Source organism: Saxophila tyrrhenica (assembly GCF_035928015.1).
Source record: "Saxophila tyrrhenica strain CCFEE 5935 chromosome Unknown scaffold_4, whole genome shotgun sequence".
In the NCBI taxonomy this organism is placed as follows: domain Eukaryota; kingdom Fungi; phylum Ascomycota; class Dothideomycetes; order Mycosphaerellales; family Extremaceae; genus Saxophila; species Saxophila tyrrhenica.
Genome location: NW_027041736.1, coordinates 1,125,709 through 1,143,928, shown reverse-complemented (window position 1 = coordinate 1,143,928; position 18,220 = coordinate 1,125,709). Strand labels below are relative to the sequence as shown.

The window sequence follows — 18,220 nt, the reverse complement described above, 5'->3', positions numbered from 1 at the left end:
CACATTCGACAGCCGTTTCAATCGAAAGTCCACCTTGGAAGAACAGCTATTACAGATTACCCGTTGTACGTATCCCACGGGGACTGTCCAGTACATAGCCCCAAGCTGCCCGTACCGATCATGTGCCCTCCCAGAGCTGGCAACAGCCCCGCTATGTGGTCCTCCCTCCCAAACACCTCGCTTGTCCCAGAACGCCGTTGCCGTTACGCTGGATATAAAGCAAAAACACACGTATCATCATCATGAACCTCGTCAGCAATCGACATCATGTCATCATGAGCACCCGCCATCAGGAATTCAGCTCCTAGACAACTGATCAAGCTTCGCCCTCACCCCGTCCGAGAACCTCGTCGAAGCACCTCGATCAATCAGCTCAATACAGTGCCGCAAAATCGGATACGGCTGGTCGATGCCAACCTGCGTCCCGTCACCTCTTAGCAACGCCGGAGTGCCTTCCCGCTTCGTCAAGTACCGCACGATCAGGAAGGAATCCGGTTTCTCATTATCAATCAGGATCGACGGACCAGCAACCGGGAACATACCGTTGTTCGCCGGCGACATGGTATCCTTGTTGATCAGACTGTCGACCCACAGGACGAGACCAGCGCGGTAAATTGCACCGGCCCACCAGGGCGGGCGGACGTCCGGACGCATGGCTTTGACGAGGCGGAAGACTTGGCCGCAGTGGTAGACTGCTTCTTCGAGGTCGGAGACGCAGCGACGGTGGCGCAGGACGAGCTGTTGGTACGAGCCGTCGTAGTTTTCGCCGCGGGCGAGGCGTTCGATTTCGGGGAAGTTGGTGACGGCATTGAGGCTGATGAGGTGGAAGATGACGAGGTTGGTGGACATCATGCTGCAGAGCTCGTTGACTTTGAGGTACCGCTCGGCGAGGTCGAACCAGCGTTGGAGGAGGGCCTGGACTTCTCCTAGGCTTTGACGGGTCGAAGCTGCGGTCAACGCGCGAGAGCTGCTGCTACGTTGTCCGAAGGAGTCTGAGAAGCAGCTGAGCAGCTGACTGTACTGGTTGACCAGCCCTTGCAATGGGTGAAGTAGGAGCCTAAGCTGTAGGGGGGTCATCTCGATGCCCATGGCGATCATCTGGTCGTCGAGGAAATGCTGGAACAGGTCACGCAGCGACAAAGGTCGAGCGCCTGAGCCGACAGAGGAGAATCCACCGGAGAATTCGTGGACTTGTTCGAAGGTCGAAGACCAGTCTGCAGCTGTCGCAGCATGCCACAAGCGATCTGAATCCGGCATCGGTGCGCCAAACTCAGTGACCGAGAAAAGCGGTGCAGTGTCGTGGAAGAGAGCAAGCTCTTGGTCGACCATGATCCACGAGTAGACCAGACGACTCTGGCTCTCGTTCTGGATCCATTCATTCCACAGCCGATCTGTGTTTGGACGACCGTCCATGCCAGCTGCGGATGTTGGACGCTGGTCGAGCACACCAGCATGCCTCAGCATGGCGAAGTACATTCCACGCTGGCCCATGGCGATGTCCATCTGCCATTTATCTCCGCTCCACGCCGCCTGGACGGTGAAGAGCAACGCGGCGTGAAGTACCACTGGATTTCCGGACATCACAATGTTCTTCTCGATGAGATCGAACAAGGATATCCGGCAGGCCTCCGTGAGTCCACCGGTGAGCATGCGAGCTTCCACCGACGGAATATTCATGGCGCCCTGTGCAACCATCATCAACACTAACAAGCTCGCAGCTCGGTCGTTGTAGAAGTACATCAGCTCGTTGACATCGAGGTTGCCGCGACCTGTCAGAGGATAGTACCTCTCCGAGCAATTGACGTATGACCTCAGGAAATGCAGAAGAACGCGAGCCGGCGGCAGCAGGACAAAGTTTGAAGACACTCGGGGTGAGGGATGAGTTTGTGTTGGCGAGGTGGTGGTGCCTTCGCTATGGATTTCCAGGGCCTTGTGTAGGAAGCTCTGCGTGATGGCCAAGAGCTTGTCCCTGGTGCTCTCGTGGAGCATCATTACGGTGAGGTAGTCTTTGTTATTGGGGTCGTTGGGGTCAGGTTCCTCCCACTGAGGACTCCAGGTACTCCAGCCTTCATGATCCTTCAGCGTCTGTTCCAACCGCTCGAGGTTCAGCTTGGCTGTGATAGGGCAGGAGGCCGATGGCGTCGTTGGGGTGCACCGGAAAACTGTCCATGACTCCCGCGCCTTAACGATCTGGGCCATCTCGCCGCTCACATCTCCCTCCGAGAGGAGAGAATGTCGACGTCGATGTCGTTGGAACGCTCCGTTCGAGTTTGCAAGACCCAGGTGTGAAAACGCTTGCTCAACCTTCGGCGTCTCGGTCGGGGTGATGAGTGGACGTGTGCCGTTGGCCACGTTCGGCATGATGGAGAGCATTCCATCAGCAGAAGGAGGAGGATGAGGCGGGGCCATCTGCAGCATGCTGGGATCGAAACCCATGTCCTGGTTGACGAGCATCTGCGGCTGGACCACACCATCGTACCCCATTGGCATCTGCATCTGGTTCCAGTCGAACATGAACTGCGGGCTCTGCATCTGGCTTTCGTCCTTGTTAAGACGAGACAGATCCTCGTAGCTGTCGTGGGGTGTACCTTGCGGATATCCATTTGACGCATCCACAAAGGCCGGAGCCAATCCTGGAGCTGATCCGTTGGGCCCACTCGTGGGCTGGTCGAAGAATTGTGAAGGTGGGCCGTCGACCATCGGCGGAGCAGCCTGGTCTGCCATGGGGGTGGCAGGAACACCGTTGTTCTTCGGTGTCGCCGGCTTCAGCAATGGTGGCTGCTGAGGAGGGCTATCGTTTTGTTGTGCACCCGGATCGGCCGAGATGACCTGACCACCACCCTCCGGCTGTCCTCCAACCCTAGCGGCACCTTTTGTGGCTCGGCGTGTAGGCCTCAAGGTGCACTTGAGGTTGCGTCCTGCACATCGCGAGCATGGGAACTTCTTGTCACACTTTGTCTTGGTCTTCGCGCAGTTGGAGCAGGCAATGGGTGTCCTGCCGGCTGACTTTGGGATCATGCCATTGGCGGCAGGTATAGGCTCTTGATTCTGGTCCTTGCCATGGACGGTGTAGTGTCGTTGTAGGAGGTCGCTGTTGACCTGGTCAGCAAGTGCATCGATGTACTGGATGATCCGATGGTTGGACCCACCGCCTGGCAAAGGACATATGACAGGTGAAACATTTGAACGGCTTGACGTTGGTGTCTGTCGAACAGATCAGCATTGACTCGATTCATGAGTTGATTGTGCCAAGGCATACGGGTCAGGATATGTCGTTCCAGATGCTCGTCCCTGGTGAAGGACTGCCCACAGTAAGTGCAGAACACCATCTCGCTATGCTACCATGTGACCAGATGAAACACAATGCTGGAAACAGACGGAAGAAACAGAGGCTCGGGAGGAAGGGAAGTGGGTAAAGGTCCAGCGCGCGAGGAGGCGTCCACAGGCACAAATAGGACGCCGCAGTTAGTCAAGCTGAAGGGCAATCGTTAGCACAACGGTGGGTTGAGCACAAGCAGAGGCTTTGCTTGCCTGATGCGAGTGGGGGCGTCTTGCGAGATACGTTGGCGAGCGAGGTCTCAGCCGGTGCCGATCGGGCCTTATCATGACTTGTAGACTCGTAAAGCGGGCGCAGGGCGTGGGCCAGGGTGCCTTGCCTTGGGGGACGAGGGACGGTTGCTGCGCGTAAGATTTGTGCCGTGTGCCGTCGTACAGAGATCTCGTAGATAGCATCAAGTCATCATGTTTTTTGGGGTCGGAGAATATCATCAGCTAGCTCCCTGGCGGCGATCGCAGCCAGCCTGCCCTGCGCCAAGCGAGCGAGCGCGACGTCCTGACGCTTGGATCGGGGAGGGTTGAGGACGAGCAGCCCGCAGCGCATGCGCCAGGATGCGCGCAGGGACTCGCTCGCCTCGCCGGCCAAGTCAGGAGAGCGGAACGAGGGCTTCGAATGGGACGAGGTGCCAGCCAAGCTTTTGACTAACGCTCCAAAACTTCCCGATCCGACTGCCCTGTCCCGAAAGAGGTGCGCTCTGGCAAGCAAGGTGAACCCAGCGGGCCTGCGTTGGCGTGCGCTGGGTGGAATGGGAAACTCGGCAGCAGCCCACTCCACACGCCCATTCGACTGGCATCTGGGTTGTGGGAGGTACAGGCTGGCATCACCATTCTGATGGTGCTGTGGGCGAGTTGCACAGATTTCCTGTTCTATGACGCCTTCGATTAGGTCCTATCTCGTCGCAGTAGATGCTCCATCTCAACGCTGGCATTGCTGTAGGCAGCTTTGTCAAAGAACTAATGCTGCTGCTTCATTGGGCAACCCCATCGCCACTCATCGTTCCGAGCGGCATATTTTCGTTAACGGCGCTCCACGTCAGCCGTGCGAAATCATCCATCCGTTCCCGCCGTCAGCACCGCTTCTGAGAGAAGGCCATCATTCGGTGCTTCTGTAACAGGTGGACACAGGTTGCCATATCTAATTCGGGAGAGTCGGTCGCGAAACAAGATAAAGGCTGAGAGGATCGTCGCTGTTCGTTACGAGGAACCTGCCTATAGAACGTTGTATGCGGCTCGGTTGGTCTGGCCAACTGACTTAACGGAAGCGAGCGCGCTGGCACCTTCACAGAACGAAGCTGATCCAAGAACCGTTCAACCGATTCCAAGGTCGCCGTCTGCGTAAACATGGGAACTTGGCAGCCAATGCGGTCTGAATACCAGTGGTTGCAAGGTGCAGATCGCCCGTGTGGCTAGCTGGGGGCACTGGGAGTCTGGGAGGCAAACCTTCCCCAGGATCTCTCCCCGCGGATCTCTCTATTCTCCATCTTTCACCCGAAGAATAGCTTCTTTTCGCGGTCGTGGCCAATGGCGTAGTCTCTTGAGATAGCAGTCCGCTGGTACAGAGCCGCCTCGCCACAGTCCTATTTGGTGCTATGGAGGCGGGAGCAACGTAACTTCGTCCCCCGCCTCCCCCGCAACCCTGAACACAGTCAGAGCGGCAGAGTGAGGGGCGTTGACCTGGGATGAAGCCAGCAGTATTGACGGCGGAATGCAAACGCGATCCCGCGGAACTCAGGAACGACGCAACCTACTGCAAACATAAATCCAATTCGCGCGGCGTACTGCACCCAGCGACCCATCCAGTTCAAAGCTTATCGTACACCCAGGCAGATAGAGTTCAAGCAGTTAGACGATCACATGCGCCTGCATCTCAACGTTGATCCTGATGGTGTGATGCAAGTGCTTCATGCTTCATCACCGAGGGTCTTGCAATGGACACAGCTCCGACTTCCGCTCCACCTGGGATACTGCCTGCGCATGCGCGATATGGCATGGTGGTGAGTGTGGATATGGCGGGCGTTGACGTGCAGATGGAGTCTCATCGTTGACGTAAAGCTCAGAGCATGAAGGAGGCCTGTCCGATGGACGAATCGATTCAAGCAAGTCCAATGAGCATATCAGATCCGCCTCATTCCGATGCGATGAGATCGTCATACATGTGTAGATTGTGAAGAATGAGCGAGATAGGCATCGGGTGGCGCCTCTACCTACCCGTAAGACGTCGAGGATGTCGGTATGTAAGCCAAGCCCTGATTACTGGACATTGACAAATGTGTTCTCCATGCGAAAATACGAACTAGGGGAACGGTGGCAGTATTGATTCAATAGAACAGATCAGCACGCATGCAATCCTTCTAACAGCCATTTCTGCCAGACGACTACTTTCCTAAAGCAATGAGGTACGCCGACGGAGTTGTCTATCTGCCCACCACTTCCACTCGGAGAATTCCCAATCCGCCGGAACACAAGGCAATGAACCTCCAGCTCGAGCTCGTATCCAAGAGGCGACACTTCTGAACTTTGAGTACGTATACGACTTGCACTCGCCATCCAAGCGTGCCGAGTTGACGAACTCGACGATCGTTCACGGCATCCAAGCAACAAGCCTTCAACAAGCCGACCGCTCTGCTCACGCCACCACTCGCAGCTGCGTGTTGGGCAAAGGCGTTCATCAATAGTCCCGAAAACAGAAGGAAGTGCTGCACGACGATGTCATGCCGGCGAGCTTTCGATCCCGTTTCGTCAGCTCTGCATGTACTTGTACGAGCACCAATATTTCCATCGCCAAAGCTATAGCTCCAACATCATCAGAGCCGGTAGTTGCCCAACAGCGTAGGCGATGCGACACCGCGAATGATGTCCCTGGCTGCAACCGGCCACTGTCAAGAATGCCGTGGCTCTCGGCACCTTGCTGAAGCAGCTGGACCGTATGCAGCACCAGATGGTGCAGGAGGAGGGCCGCCTGTCGGTATTCCCGACGTCGTGGTCACGGCCCAGCTATGATTATTGTCGCGTGGCAATAGCACCTCGTGTCTGTCGTGACACTCGCGCGTCGCGAAAGCATAGGAAAACTCCCGATGCTACTATATCCACCGCAGACGAGAACGAGGCAACTCGGTCCCGAATACCACGAGAGCGAGAATACGCATATCAGCCTCGGCTGCGGCAGGATGCATTACTCAGGAGCTGAACAACAAAGCCTCAACTGAAGTGGAGTTGCAGTGCTGACTACGCCCTGAGCGAAGGATCAACCTCACCCCCAGCCCCTGTGGCCCCCATGTTTCTAGACGACACCCCCACTGTCAGCCCACAAGGTTGACCGCGAGCACGAGACAACAATTCGACCCCGAACGGCTTGCCGAGTATCAGGACTGCATACGCGATCCCGAAGCGAGGTTCGCAATGATCTTCACTCACCGGTTCGATAGTGTTGGGTGAGACGATCGACGGTAGTGTGCAACAGCGCGGTGATTTGTACGAGGGTCAAACTCGCATAATCGCATATCGCTATATTGCATGCTGACGGTTTAAATGAACCTGCTATGGTAGGGTGGACGAGACGACACCGCCTAAACAACGATTGTAGAGTTCCTTCCGAAACTTCATGCACGTTGGTTCTGACCCCATTCCGAAAACCCCCCTGGCTAGAACATACCACATCCAATCGGGTGGAACCCAACATCTACGGCTACGCAGAAGCTGGGGGGATATGGCATCCCCTAGCGGTGTGCTTTCCCACACATTGACAATGGGGAGCATTGCTGGTCGAGACTTCCGGACCATCACAACCGACCCATCACCACCGATCACTCTCTGTTCGTCTCCGTTGATGATTTCCCGAATCAAGGAAGTCACCCATCCGGAACCTGCCAAACCGGTCGTCAAACATTGCCCGTAAATGTTGCCGGAGAAGGGTCCGTGATGGTGGTGTCCCGACCAGTTCTGAGGGCCTCGAGAAGTTCACTGGCCTGGTTGAAAGCTATCCCAGTTGTCCAATATCGTGCGCTGGCGAGCGTGCTGGTATCGTCCCAATCACTTCCCCAGTATCGCACAACATAATATCGAAGACATCATGATATTTCGAGGCTTCTGCCGACAGTGAACATGGAAGCATGTCAGCGTGATGCTGCGTGAAGTCATGACTTTTGGGCAGTGCGACACAGAACAAAGATAAGGAGTGATCGTGGATGCAATGTATTGGATACACAGGCACGAGCAGCTCAAATGCATGCGCGATCGTTTGCGTCTTCCTTGCCGTGAGATATGCTTGACCAACCCGAGTGTGTGATGATGCGCGTATTTAACGCACTGTGACACGACATGAACGACTTCTTACCATTATCTGCTTGACATCCGAAGCTGCAATCGTGGAGCCATCCACGGAAACGCTCTCAGACGTCTTCAAAACTCGTTGATCCACCTTTGGATGAAGATGAAGCAAGGCTGGCCTTGCTCGCATGGCATCTATGACGGACTCGTTTTTCGTTGCCAAGATCTCGACCTGATCCAGGTCCGGCGCATGCAGGTCTCAAGCAAGATAACGAGTTCCAGGAACATGGAACGGGTGGTCGCCAGCAAGGAAGAGGATGTGTGCACGCTTTTTACATCTGCCGCCTTGCTTCAGTCTCACGTCTGCTCGTGTACTGTTGCAGACCTCGGGCCGGGCACGTGCTGTGCTGTCTCCCGAGAGTAGATACCTTGCCGCCGTGTTGAGACTCCCAAAACGCCATAGGCTGCAATGGACTGCTCCAGATGATGATTAGATGAGCATCATGAAGCCGTTGTGACATCTTGACTCAAAAGACGGCCGCCGCAGAAAAAGTGCTCGAAGTGCTGTAGTGTGGATAACGCAAATGAAATATTGGGTGGTGGAGACTCCTTGTCTCCTTTTCCCGACACGGACCCCTGCTGGTGAGATCTAGGGACTCGCGCCTTAAACTGGAACCGCCAGACGGGGTTTGGCTGAGATCTGTGTTGATGTTTCTGCTATGACAGCAACACGAGCGGCAAAGTTGCACGACGGCATTTCGATGATGCAGTCAGCCAGAGGATGGAGTAACGAGACAGAACGTCCATGCAGATGCTGGACAGCGCCAGACTGGAGCACAGAAGATTGAACAGTCAGCACGCTTGCATGCGAAATACTGGGCACGAGGCTAAGGAGGTTGGCTGGTTAAACATGAGATCGTGGAGAAGATTTGCCTCCCGCACACGACCAAAAATAGCCTGTTGATCTCCTTCTGGTTGGCGAGCACTATCTGCACGTCCGACTCTGTTCCCAATCCACTGGACCACCGAGGGCTGTAGCAGCAGAAGAGGCTGTAGCGAATATTCTTCGGTGGCCTCATCACATCATCACATCGGCCGTCCAACCCTCTTCTGGACTTGTGATGGACCTACGAACAGCCGAATCGAGCTTCAGACTTCAGCCACGGCTGCTCCGACGTGGCACGCACGAAGGCGACTGCGTACGAGTCCGATATCCTGTTCGCGCTGGACATTCCAAGAAGCCCATATCCATTACCAGGGCACGAATATGCCAGGTCCCACGGCATTACCTTGAACGGCCATGCACGCTATCCCGTCGCCAAACCACGTTACCGTGGATGGACCGGGAGCACTATTCGGCATACGAGGGCTGCAGATCGTCCAAATCCAGCATCTCAGCCTTGCCCGAGGCCGCCGAATAGCCATGGGGCCGAATATTCACGGTGACGCTACGACGTTCCAAGCCTCCCTATCAATAGGAATTCTTGCGCTTACTCTCTGTGGATACCCTCCTTTTGGTAGCTTTCCTGGCGTCCCGACGCACTGACGTCGAAGCCGCGCTGTATGATCCGCTCCCGAACGGAACGCTTAGCGAGAGTCCAAGCATGTTTCCCTCACGGCCCCCCTGGGCTATCAATGGTTGTTCAGCCTCTCATACATAATGGCAACGGCACTCCGTTTCAGACCACTCCCTTCATATCCTCTTTGACCTTCTACCCTCTCCTCTTGTTTTTCGATTCAGACAGACTAGCCATCTGCCTGAGCCGTCATCTTTCCTTCTCACACCACGACATCGTCTGTCCGAGTATTCTTTAGCCAAGAGTACTCTCGTCTCCTTTAATCGTTCATTGCATTGCATCTCTAATCTCATTGCAACTCCCGTGACTAGCCACCACGGTTGGGACCATCGAATCGACCAGCATTGAATACCAATTGGAAAGGAGAAGAACTATCAATATAATCAATCCCCAAACGAACCTCCCATCGAATCGAGCACATCTCCGCGAAGATGTCTACCGTTTTCCTATTCGGCGATCAAACCGCCGACCAATACAACATCCTCCATAAAGTCGTTCTTCGAAAGGAGAATGCTTTCGTCCGGAGTTTCGTCGAACGGGCGTCTCTCGCTCTGCGGGAAGAGGCCAGACTGCTCACCCGAAGCCAGAGGGATGTGATCCCAGACTTCAACACGGTCAATGACCTGATTGAAGCCTACTACATGAAGGGCGAGAAGGTGCCAATGATCGAGTCTGCGCTGCTCGTCATCGCCCAGCTTGGACACTACATTGGCTACTTCTCAGAGCACCCAACTGAGCTTCCTGCGGCGAAGGACAGCCGCGCGCTTGGACTGTGCACTGGTCTCCTCTCCGCCGCCGCCATCGTTTCTGCGAGGACTACTGAAGAGCTGGTTAGCTTGGCTGTCGAGTTTGTTCGACTTGCGTTCCGCTCGGGAGCCGTGGTCGACCAATCTCGCAACATCCTCGCTCAAATCGAGGAGGACAAGGCACCATGGTCTACGATTGTGACTGGGACCACTGAGAGCGCTGCGAAGGAGGCTTTGGCTGCGTTCCATCAAGAGAAGGGCATCCCACAATCCAACCAGGCCTACGTGTCCGCCGTCTCAGTCATGGCCATTACGATTTCTGGACCCCCACCGACCGTTCGACGCTTCTTCGGTGAGTCTCCAGCCCTCGCGAAGAACAACCGCGTCCCTATTCCGGTGTACGCTCCATACCACGCCGAGCACCTGTACGGCGAGGCCGACTACGAGAAGATCTTCGCAGGCGCCATCACGGAGGAGCTCAAGAAGTACACACCAGCCTCAGTGGTTCACTCTGCCTTCACCGGCAAGGCGATCGCTGCGAATGATACCTACGAGCTGGCGAAGGCGGCCGTCACGGAGATGCTCCAGAAGCCAGTTCGCTGGGATCACCTGCTCGAGGAGACTGTCTCGCAGATGACTTCGACGAAGCAGAAGTCCAAGATTTACGCCATGGGCATCAGCAACGTTGCCAACAGCCTCGTCTCCGCGCTCAAGGCTGGTGGCCAGACCGACGTCTCCGCAGTCGACTACTCTGCCTGGAGTGAGAACTCCGACATTGCCCAGGGCCGCACTCAGAACGATAAGGTCGCCATTGTTGGTCTGTCTGGACGTTACCCGAACGCTGCGAACACCGAAGAGCTGTGGGACTTGCTCATGAAGGGCCTGGACGTGCACCGCAGGATTCCTGCCGACCGCTTTGACGCCGATGCTCACTGCGACCCGTCTGGCAAGGGCAAGAACAAGTCGCACACTCCATTCGGCTGCTTCATCGATGAGCCAGGGCTGTTCGATCCTCGCTTCTTCAACATGTCTCCTCGTGAGGCTGCACAGACGGATCCCATGGGTCGTCTCGCACTCGTGACCGCCTACGAGGCCCTCGAGCAGTCTGGTTACGTGCCCAACCGCACGCCCAGCACCAAGCTTCACCGCATTGGTACCTTTTACGGTCAGACGTCCGACGATTGGCGTGAGATCAACGCCGCCGAGAACGTGGACACCTACTACATTACTGGTGGTGTGCGTGCCTTCGCTCCAGGCCGCATCAACTATTACTTCAAGTTCTCCGGTCCCTCGTACTCTGTCGACACTGCCTGCTCGTCTTCCCTGGCTGCTATTCAGCTCGCCTGCACGTCTCTCTGGGCCGGCGACTGCGACACTGCCATCGCCGGAGGTCTCAACGTCCTGACCAACCCCGACATTTTCTCTGGTCTCTCCAAGGGTCAGTTCTTGTCGAAGACTGGGTCCTGCAAGACCTATGACAACGCTGCTGATGGATACTGCCGTGGTGACTCCTGCGGCAGTGTGATTCTGAAGCGCTACTCGGACGCCATTGCTGACAAGGACAACATCATGGGCTGCATCCTTGGAGCTGCGACGAACCACTCCGCTGAAGCTGTGTCCATCACTCACCCACATGCTGGTGCCCAGGAGTTCTTGTACAAACAGGTCCTTGCCCGAGCTGGCATTGACGCTCATGAGGTCAGCTACGTCGAGATGCACGGAACTGGTACTCAGGCCGGTGACGGTATTGAGATGACTTCCGTCACCAACGTCTTCGCTCCCCGACACCGCCAGCGCAGGCCAGACCAGCCCGTCAACCTTGGTGCAATCAAGGCCAACGTTGGACACGCCGAGGCTGCCTCCGGCATCAACTCGCTCTCCAAGGTTCTCTTGATGATGAAGCACGGCAAGATCCCAGCCAACGTCGGTATCAAGGGTGAGATGAACAAGACCTTCCCCGCCGATCTCAAGGACCGCAACGTGCACATCTCGCAGAAGGAGGTGCCATGGCCACGACACGGTGCCGCCAAGCGCAAGGTGTTCCTCAATAACTTCTCTGCGGCTGGTGGTAACACTGCTCTTCTGCTTGAGGATGGTCCACTTCGTGAGACCCCCAGAGTGCTTGACCCGCGCAGCACCTTCCCGGTCACTGTGACTGCACGCAGCATCGCGTCTTTGAAGCGCAACATTGCCAACCTCCAGGACTATATCCAGGAGAACCCGAACACCACGTTGACCTCGCTGTCATACACCTTGACTGCCCGTCGCATCCAGCACAACTACCGCGTCGCATTCCCGCTCTCTGAGATCAGCAAGGTCAGCGATGCTCTCCAGAGCCAGGTCAAGGACTCGTACAGCCCAGTTCCAATGGTCCCAACCAAGGTCGCTTTCTGCTTCACTGGTCAGGGCTCGCAGTACACTGGTCTCGGCCAGAAGCTGTACCAGGACTTGAAGACCTTCCGCGATGACATTGACCAGCTCAACCGTCTCGCCACCATTCAGGGCCTGCCTTCCTTCCTTGAGCTTCTGGATGGCACCGATGTTCAGACCTTGTCCCCCGTCAAAGTCCAGCTCGGTATGGCTTGTATCCAGGTCGCTCTGGCACGCATGTGGGCTTCCTGGGGCATCACTCCTACTGCCGTCATCGGCCACAGCCTTGGCGAGTACGCTGCTCTGCACGTTGCTGGCGTCATCTCCGCCTCGGACATGGTTCTCCTTGTCGGCCGCCGTGCAGAGCTCCTTGTCCGCGACTGCACGCCACATACCCACGGCATGCTTGCTGTGAAGGGCAGCGCCGATGCAATCCGCAACACTCTCGGCAACAAGATGACCGAGATTGCTTGCATCAACGGCCCCGAGGAGACTGTCCTTTGCGGCAGCGGCGAGGTTGTCGGTGCTGCCAACGAGGTTCTCACCCAGAAGGGCTTCAAGGCCACCAAGCTCAACGTGCCGTTCGCCTTCCACTCTGCCCAAGTCGACCCCATCTTGGATCAATTCAAGACCGTCGCATCTTCCGTCACCTTCAACAAGCCGCAAGTGCCTGTGCTCTCTCCTCTCGAGGGCGAGATCATCCGCGAAGCTGGCGTCATCAGCCCTGCCTACCTGGCTCGTCATGCCCGCGAGACCGTCAACTTCTGGACTGCACTCACGAGCGGCCAGACGGCGAAGGTTTTCGACGAGAAGACTGCGTGGCTTGAGGTTGGCGCTCACCCAGTCTGCTCTGGCATGGTCAAGGCTTCCATCGGCGCCACCATTACCGCACCTTCTCTCCGCCGTGGCGAGGATGCGTGGAAGACCATCTCCACAAGCGTGTGCGCTCTGTTTACGGCTGGTGTCTACGTTAACTTCGACGAGTACCACCGCGAGTTCAACGATGCCCAGGAGCTCTACCCGCTGCCGACGTACAGCTTCGATAACAAGAAGTACTGGCTCGACTACCACAACAACTGGACCCTTACCAAGGGCGAGGCGCCTCAGGTCAAGGAAGTCATTGTCGAGAAGCAGGTCGCTGGTGCTCCCCAGGCAGCTGCTCCTGCGCCTGAGATCCCGGCCAAGCGCCTGTCCACTTCCTGCCAGAAGGTCATCTCCGAGGACTTCAATGGCAGCACTGCCAAGGTCGTCGTCCGCAGCAGCCTGGCTGACCCCAAGCTGTACCCTGTGGTCTGCGGCCATATGGTGAACAACGCCGCCCTCTGCCCGTCTTCCCTCTACGCCGACATGGCCCTCACCGTCGGTGACTACATCTACAAGGAGATGTACCCAGGCTCCGAGACTCCTGGCCTCAATGTCTGCAACATGGAGGTGCCGAAGCCGCTGATTGCTCAGATCCCTCAGCCAGCGGCCGGACAGTTCGTTGAGATGGAGGCCAATGCCGACATGACTACTGGCCTCATCAAGCTCAACTTCCGTTCCGTGCAGCCTGATGGCAAGAAGATCCAGGACCACGCTCACTGCACTATCCGCCTCGAAGACAAGGTCGCCTGGGCTGATGAGTGGGCCCGCTACAACTTCATGGTCAAGTCCCAGATGGAAATGCTCAACCTGAAGACCCAGAACGGCGGCGCGCACAAGGTCCAGCGTGGAATGGCCTACAAGCTGTTCAAGGCGCTTGTCAACTACGATGACAAGTACCGCGCCATGGCTGAGGTCGTGCTCGATGGTCAGACCACTGAGGCCTCCGCCACCCTGGATTTCCCCACCAAGCCAGAGGACGGTGACTTCTACTGCCCACCGTACCACATCGACGGCGCCTGCCACATCTCTGGCTTCATTGTCAACGCCTCCGACCTCTTGGATTCCGAGCAGAACGTCTACGTGTCCCATGGCTGGGGCGCGATGAAGTTCTCCCGCCCGCTGACCGCCGGCATGAAGCTGAAGAACTACGTCCGCATGCAACCCCAGCCGAACAACATCTCCAAGGGTGATGTCTACATCATGCAAGGCGATGAGATCGTGGCGGTCTGCGAGGGCATCAAGTTCCAGCAGATTCCTCGCCGCGTGCTGAACACTTTCCTGCCACCGAACAAGGGCTCTGCTGCCGCCCCGGCTCCTGCTCCTCGTGCTGCCCCAGCCCAAGCCGCCGCTCCGGCTCCGGCACCTGCGCCAGTGCGCCCTTCGGGCATGAACTTGACCGCCCGCGCGCAGGCTCCGTCGCCGATCCAAGTCGCACCTGCTCCCCAGCCTGCGAAGCCCACGATGGCCGCGCCGAAGGCATCCAAGCCAAAGAAGGCTGCCGCTAAGAAGCCCTCCGGTGGCATGGTCAGCAAGGTCATGAAGATTCTGTCGAAGGAGACTGAGGTGGACGAGGCCGAGCTTGTTGACGACGCTCACTTCGAGAACCTTGGCGTCGACTCGCTTCTATCTCTCACCATTTCCGCTATCTTCCGTGAGGAGCTCGACATGGAGATCAGCTCTTCTCTCTTCACCGACTACCCAACCGTCGGTGACATGAAGAAGTACTTCTCGCAATTTGATGGTGCTGCCGGCGAGTCTCAAGAGGAGGCGACGGATTCGTCTGACGAGGACTCCGTGCCACCGACTGATTTACCAACTCCATACGGCGCCGAATTCTCAACACCTGCCAGCTCTGCGCCCAGCGTTGCACCCAGCGACGACGGCAAGCCAGACTCCCCCAGCCAGGACTCACTCGGCGATGTTGGCGACGTCAGCATGGCTCGCCACATCGTCGCCCAGGAGATGGGCGTCGATATTTCCGAGGTGACCGACACTGCCGAGCTCGCAGAGATGGGCATGGACTCGCTCATGAGCTTGACCATCCTCGGTGAGCTCCGCGAGAAGACCGGTATCGACCTCCCGTCGACCTTCCTCACCACCAACCCGACCATCAAGGACATCGAAGACGCTCTTGGGATGCGCCCAAAAGCCAAGCCGGCGGCAGCCACTAAGCCCACCGCCCCTGCTGCCGGCAAGCCCACGATGAAGAAGGCGGTTGACATGAACCAAGTGTCAGCAAGACTTACCTCCCTCAACAAGACCGACCTCAGTCGGTACCCACCCTCCACCTCTGTGCTGCTCCAGGGCAACCCGAAGACCGCGAGCAAGAAGATCTTCTTCCTGCCTGATGGCTCTGGCTCGGCGACCAGCTACGTCTCCATCCCCAACATTGGCAACGACATCTGCGCGTACGGTTTGAACTGCCCGTTCATGAAGGAGCCTGAGCGATGGGACTGCGGCATCGAAGTGTCTGCTCTCATCTACCTGAATGAGATCAGACGTCGACAGCCCAAGGGCCCATACATCATTGGCGGTTGGTCCGCTGGTGGTGTGATCGCCTACGCCGTCGCACAAGCCCTCCTCGCCGCTGGTGAGACCGTCGGAAAGCTTCTGCTTCTCGACTCGCCTTGCCCGGTTGACCTCGCACCTCTCCCCGCCCGCCTCCACATCTTCTTCAACGAGATCGGCCTCCTCGGCACCGGCGACCCAGCGAAGACGCCCAAGTGGCTGCTGCCGCATTTCAGCGCCGCCATCCGGGAGCTGTCAGCATACGACCCTAAGCCATCGATCCAGCCCATCCCCACCTACGCCATCTGGTGCAGGGAGGGTGTTGCCGGCAACCCAGGTGACCCACGCCCACCGCCAGCGGAGGATGAGGACCCAGCGCCCATGAAGTGGCTCCTCAACCACCGTACCGACTTCAGCGACAACGGCTGGGGTCAGCTGTGCGGGACGGAGAATATGAAGTATGGTGTGATGGGTGGTAACCATTTCTCGATGATGAAAGGTGAGTTTCACTCCAACGACTACTCTTTGCAAGACCATCAGCTAACATCTCCATTAGACCCACATGCCGTAGACCTTGGCAACCTCATCAAGGCCGGCGTCGACTGGCAAGCATAGAGCGTTCCATTGCATCCTTGAGCGTTGATTGCGATTCGCTTCCATCTGCTCTGGACGCTCGCTTGCCACGTCCGCCTTGGCCGGTTGACGTTGGTCACTTGATGCTTCAGAGCAGACGGGATTCGAGATGGAACTCATCAACCTTGGCCGGTTGTTGGGCTTCTTCCTCTCGAGTTCCTTGACGACTTTTAGATTTTGCATGAGCAGTATTCACACGCACGGGCATGGAGTATGATCTGGATAGAGGCATTTGCAGGAGCATGTTTGTCATTGTTTTTTATTACTAGCTGTGTTTCGAAGGCCCTCCAGAGGTGGCTCCCCTGAGGCTGTATGTACCTATCAAACGCAGTTTTCCATCAATCCTCTTGTCAATTGCACTCTCGTTCTTGCCCAAATTCTCGGTGACATCCTATTCACCCAGGCCTTCTGTGATCTTCGTCCTCGTATCCGGCTCCGCATTGCAAAAGTCCACCGTCCGGTGGCATGATGCAAGTAAGACCATCACGCCACTGACACACGACCCAAGTCTTCACACGCATGTGTAATCCCGGGCATCGCCATCATGACCCTTCCATCTGAACATCAACCATCGGAAGGCATGTCTTCCGCTCCATCTAGACTCATCGAGTTCAAACTCTGTTGCACTTTAACAGTGCCTCTCCACGGTATTCAATTAGCCATGCTTTCAGCGGCGTCTTCTGGTCAAGCTGAGCATGACGCATTGAAGCTGCGGGTGGAATGAGGATTCACGGCTGAGCCGTGACTTGCAGCAAACTCTATGCACGAGTCTATTTAGCGATATTGCTTGCGAAAAATGCAGGGCGCGGAGGTGTAGGTGGGGTGGTGAATAGACAGCTTGCTTGTGGCGTTGTGTGAAAGTCGGAGTTTTGGTGGGGACATTCTGCCGGCTTTTCACGTGCTTTGAGAACGAACTCTGAACAACTACACCGGATTGGGAAGCTGTGCGGTCTCAAGATGGCGGAGCAGGAGATGCCCATGTATGCCTCTTGTCTCCTTGTCAGTGGCAGGGTACAGCGCTGACAGTTCACAGGAGCAAGGATGCTCCAACGAACCCGAGAGGCATACCACAGGCTCCCTTCGTAGAAAACGTGTCAGAATGGGTATCAACCCGGGCGGACGTCGAAGGCGTCCTCAAGAACTTCCAGGAGATGATCTCGTCAGTCCCTACCGGCCTTGTGGTACTGCGCCAATACTGAATGAGTCCCCAGGAAGTACCAATTCATGCAAGTCAACACCGAGCGACGCCTCTCTGGCCTGAAGGACAAAGTCCCCGACATCCAGAAGACTCTAGACACGGTCAAGTTCCTCGAACGACGAAAGGTGCGCCAGTTATACCACCCTATCATCATACACGTGGAGAAGCTGATCTCAAGACCAGCCAGATGCGGAACCCCTAGAAGCAACCTTCGAGCTCAACGACACGCTGTATGCCAAGGCCAACATCGAGGAGACGAGTGAAGTGTACCTATGGCTTGGAGTATGTCTACCTGTCCACCTCCATATCAGGTTCCCAGCTTACGCTTAGCAGGCAAACGTGATGCTCTCCTACCCGCTCGCCGAAGCCGAGACGCTGCTCGAGTCGAAGCTGGGGACCGCCAAGTCGAGCATGAGCAATTGCGAGGAGGATTTGGATTTCTTGAGGGAGCAGATCACGGTGAGTGCAATCTCTATTGACACGCGTGACAGCTTCGCTAATTAGCTCAGACTATGGAGGTGGCCACCGCACGAGTCTACAACTGGGACATCGGCGAGCGGCGGAAGGAGAAGGGCGATGGCAAGGGCGGCGGGGACGAGGAAGATGTGCAGCCGAATGGATGATGAGCAGACTGTAGTTCACCGCGCATGCTCGAGTACCCAGCGAACCTCATCAAGACCAAATGGAAAGCAATAATGACAATCAGGGTTTGCGCTCAAATC

General features: G+C 56.6%; 3 protein-coding genes across 3 annotated transcripts; 2 read left to right on the top strand and 1 right to left on the bottom strand.

The window, feature by feature from the left end:
• Window positions 1-297: 297 nt before the first annotated feature.
• On the bottom strand, window positions 298-3,223 carry LTR77_003105 (uncharacterized protein; the record flags this gene model as incomplete). The annotated part of the gene is made up of 2 exons (XM_064800362.1): window positions 298-3,091; window positions 3,150-3,223. The coding sequence occupies 2 exons, from the start codon at window positions 3,221-3,223 to the stop codon at window positions 298-300; spliced, it is 2,868 nt and encodes a 955-aa protein (XP_064661701.1).
• Window positions 3,224-9,610: 6,387 nt separating this feature from the next.
• On the top strand, window positions 9,611-16,282 carry PKS1 (polyketide synthase; the record flags this gene model as incomplete). The annotated part of the gene is made up of 2 exons (XM_064800361.1): window positions 9,611-16,166; window positions 16,224-16,282. 2 exons carry the CDS (start codon window positions 9,611-9,613, stop codon window positions 16,280-16,282), a joined length of 6,615 nt encoding a protein of 2,204 aa, XP_064661700.1.
• Window positions 16,283-17,257: 975 nt separating this feature from the next.
• On the top strand, window positions 17,258-18,121 carry PRF1 (peptide chain release factor 1; the record flags this gene model as incomplete). Its single annotated transcript, XM_064800360.1, has 6 exons — window positions 17,258-17,280; window positions 17,334-17,459; window positions 17,512-17,623; window positions 17,682-17,780; window positions 17,832-17,957; window positions 18,008-18,121. The coding sequence occupies 6 exons, from the start codon at window positions 17,258-17,260 to the stop codon at window positions 18,119-18,121; spliced, it is 600 nt and encodes a 199-aa protein (XP_064661699.1).
• Window positions 18,122-18,220: the final 99 nt, after the last annotated feature.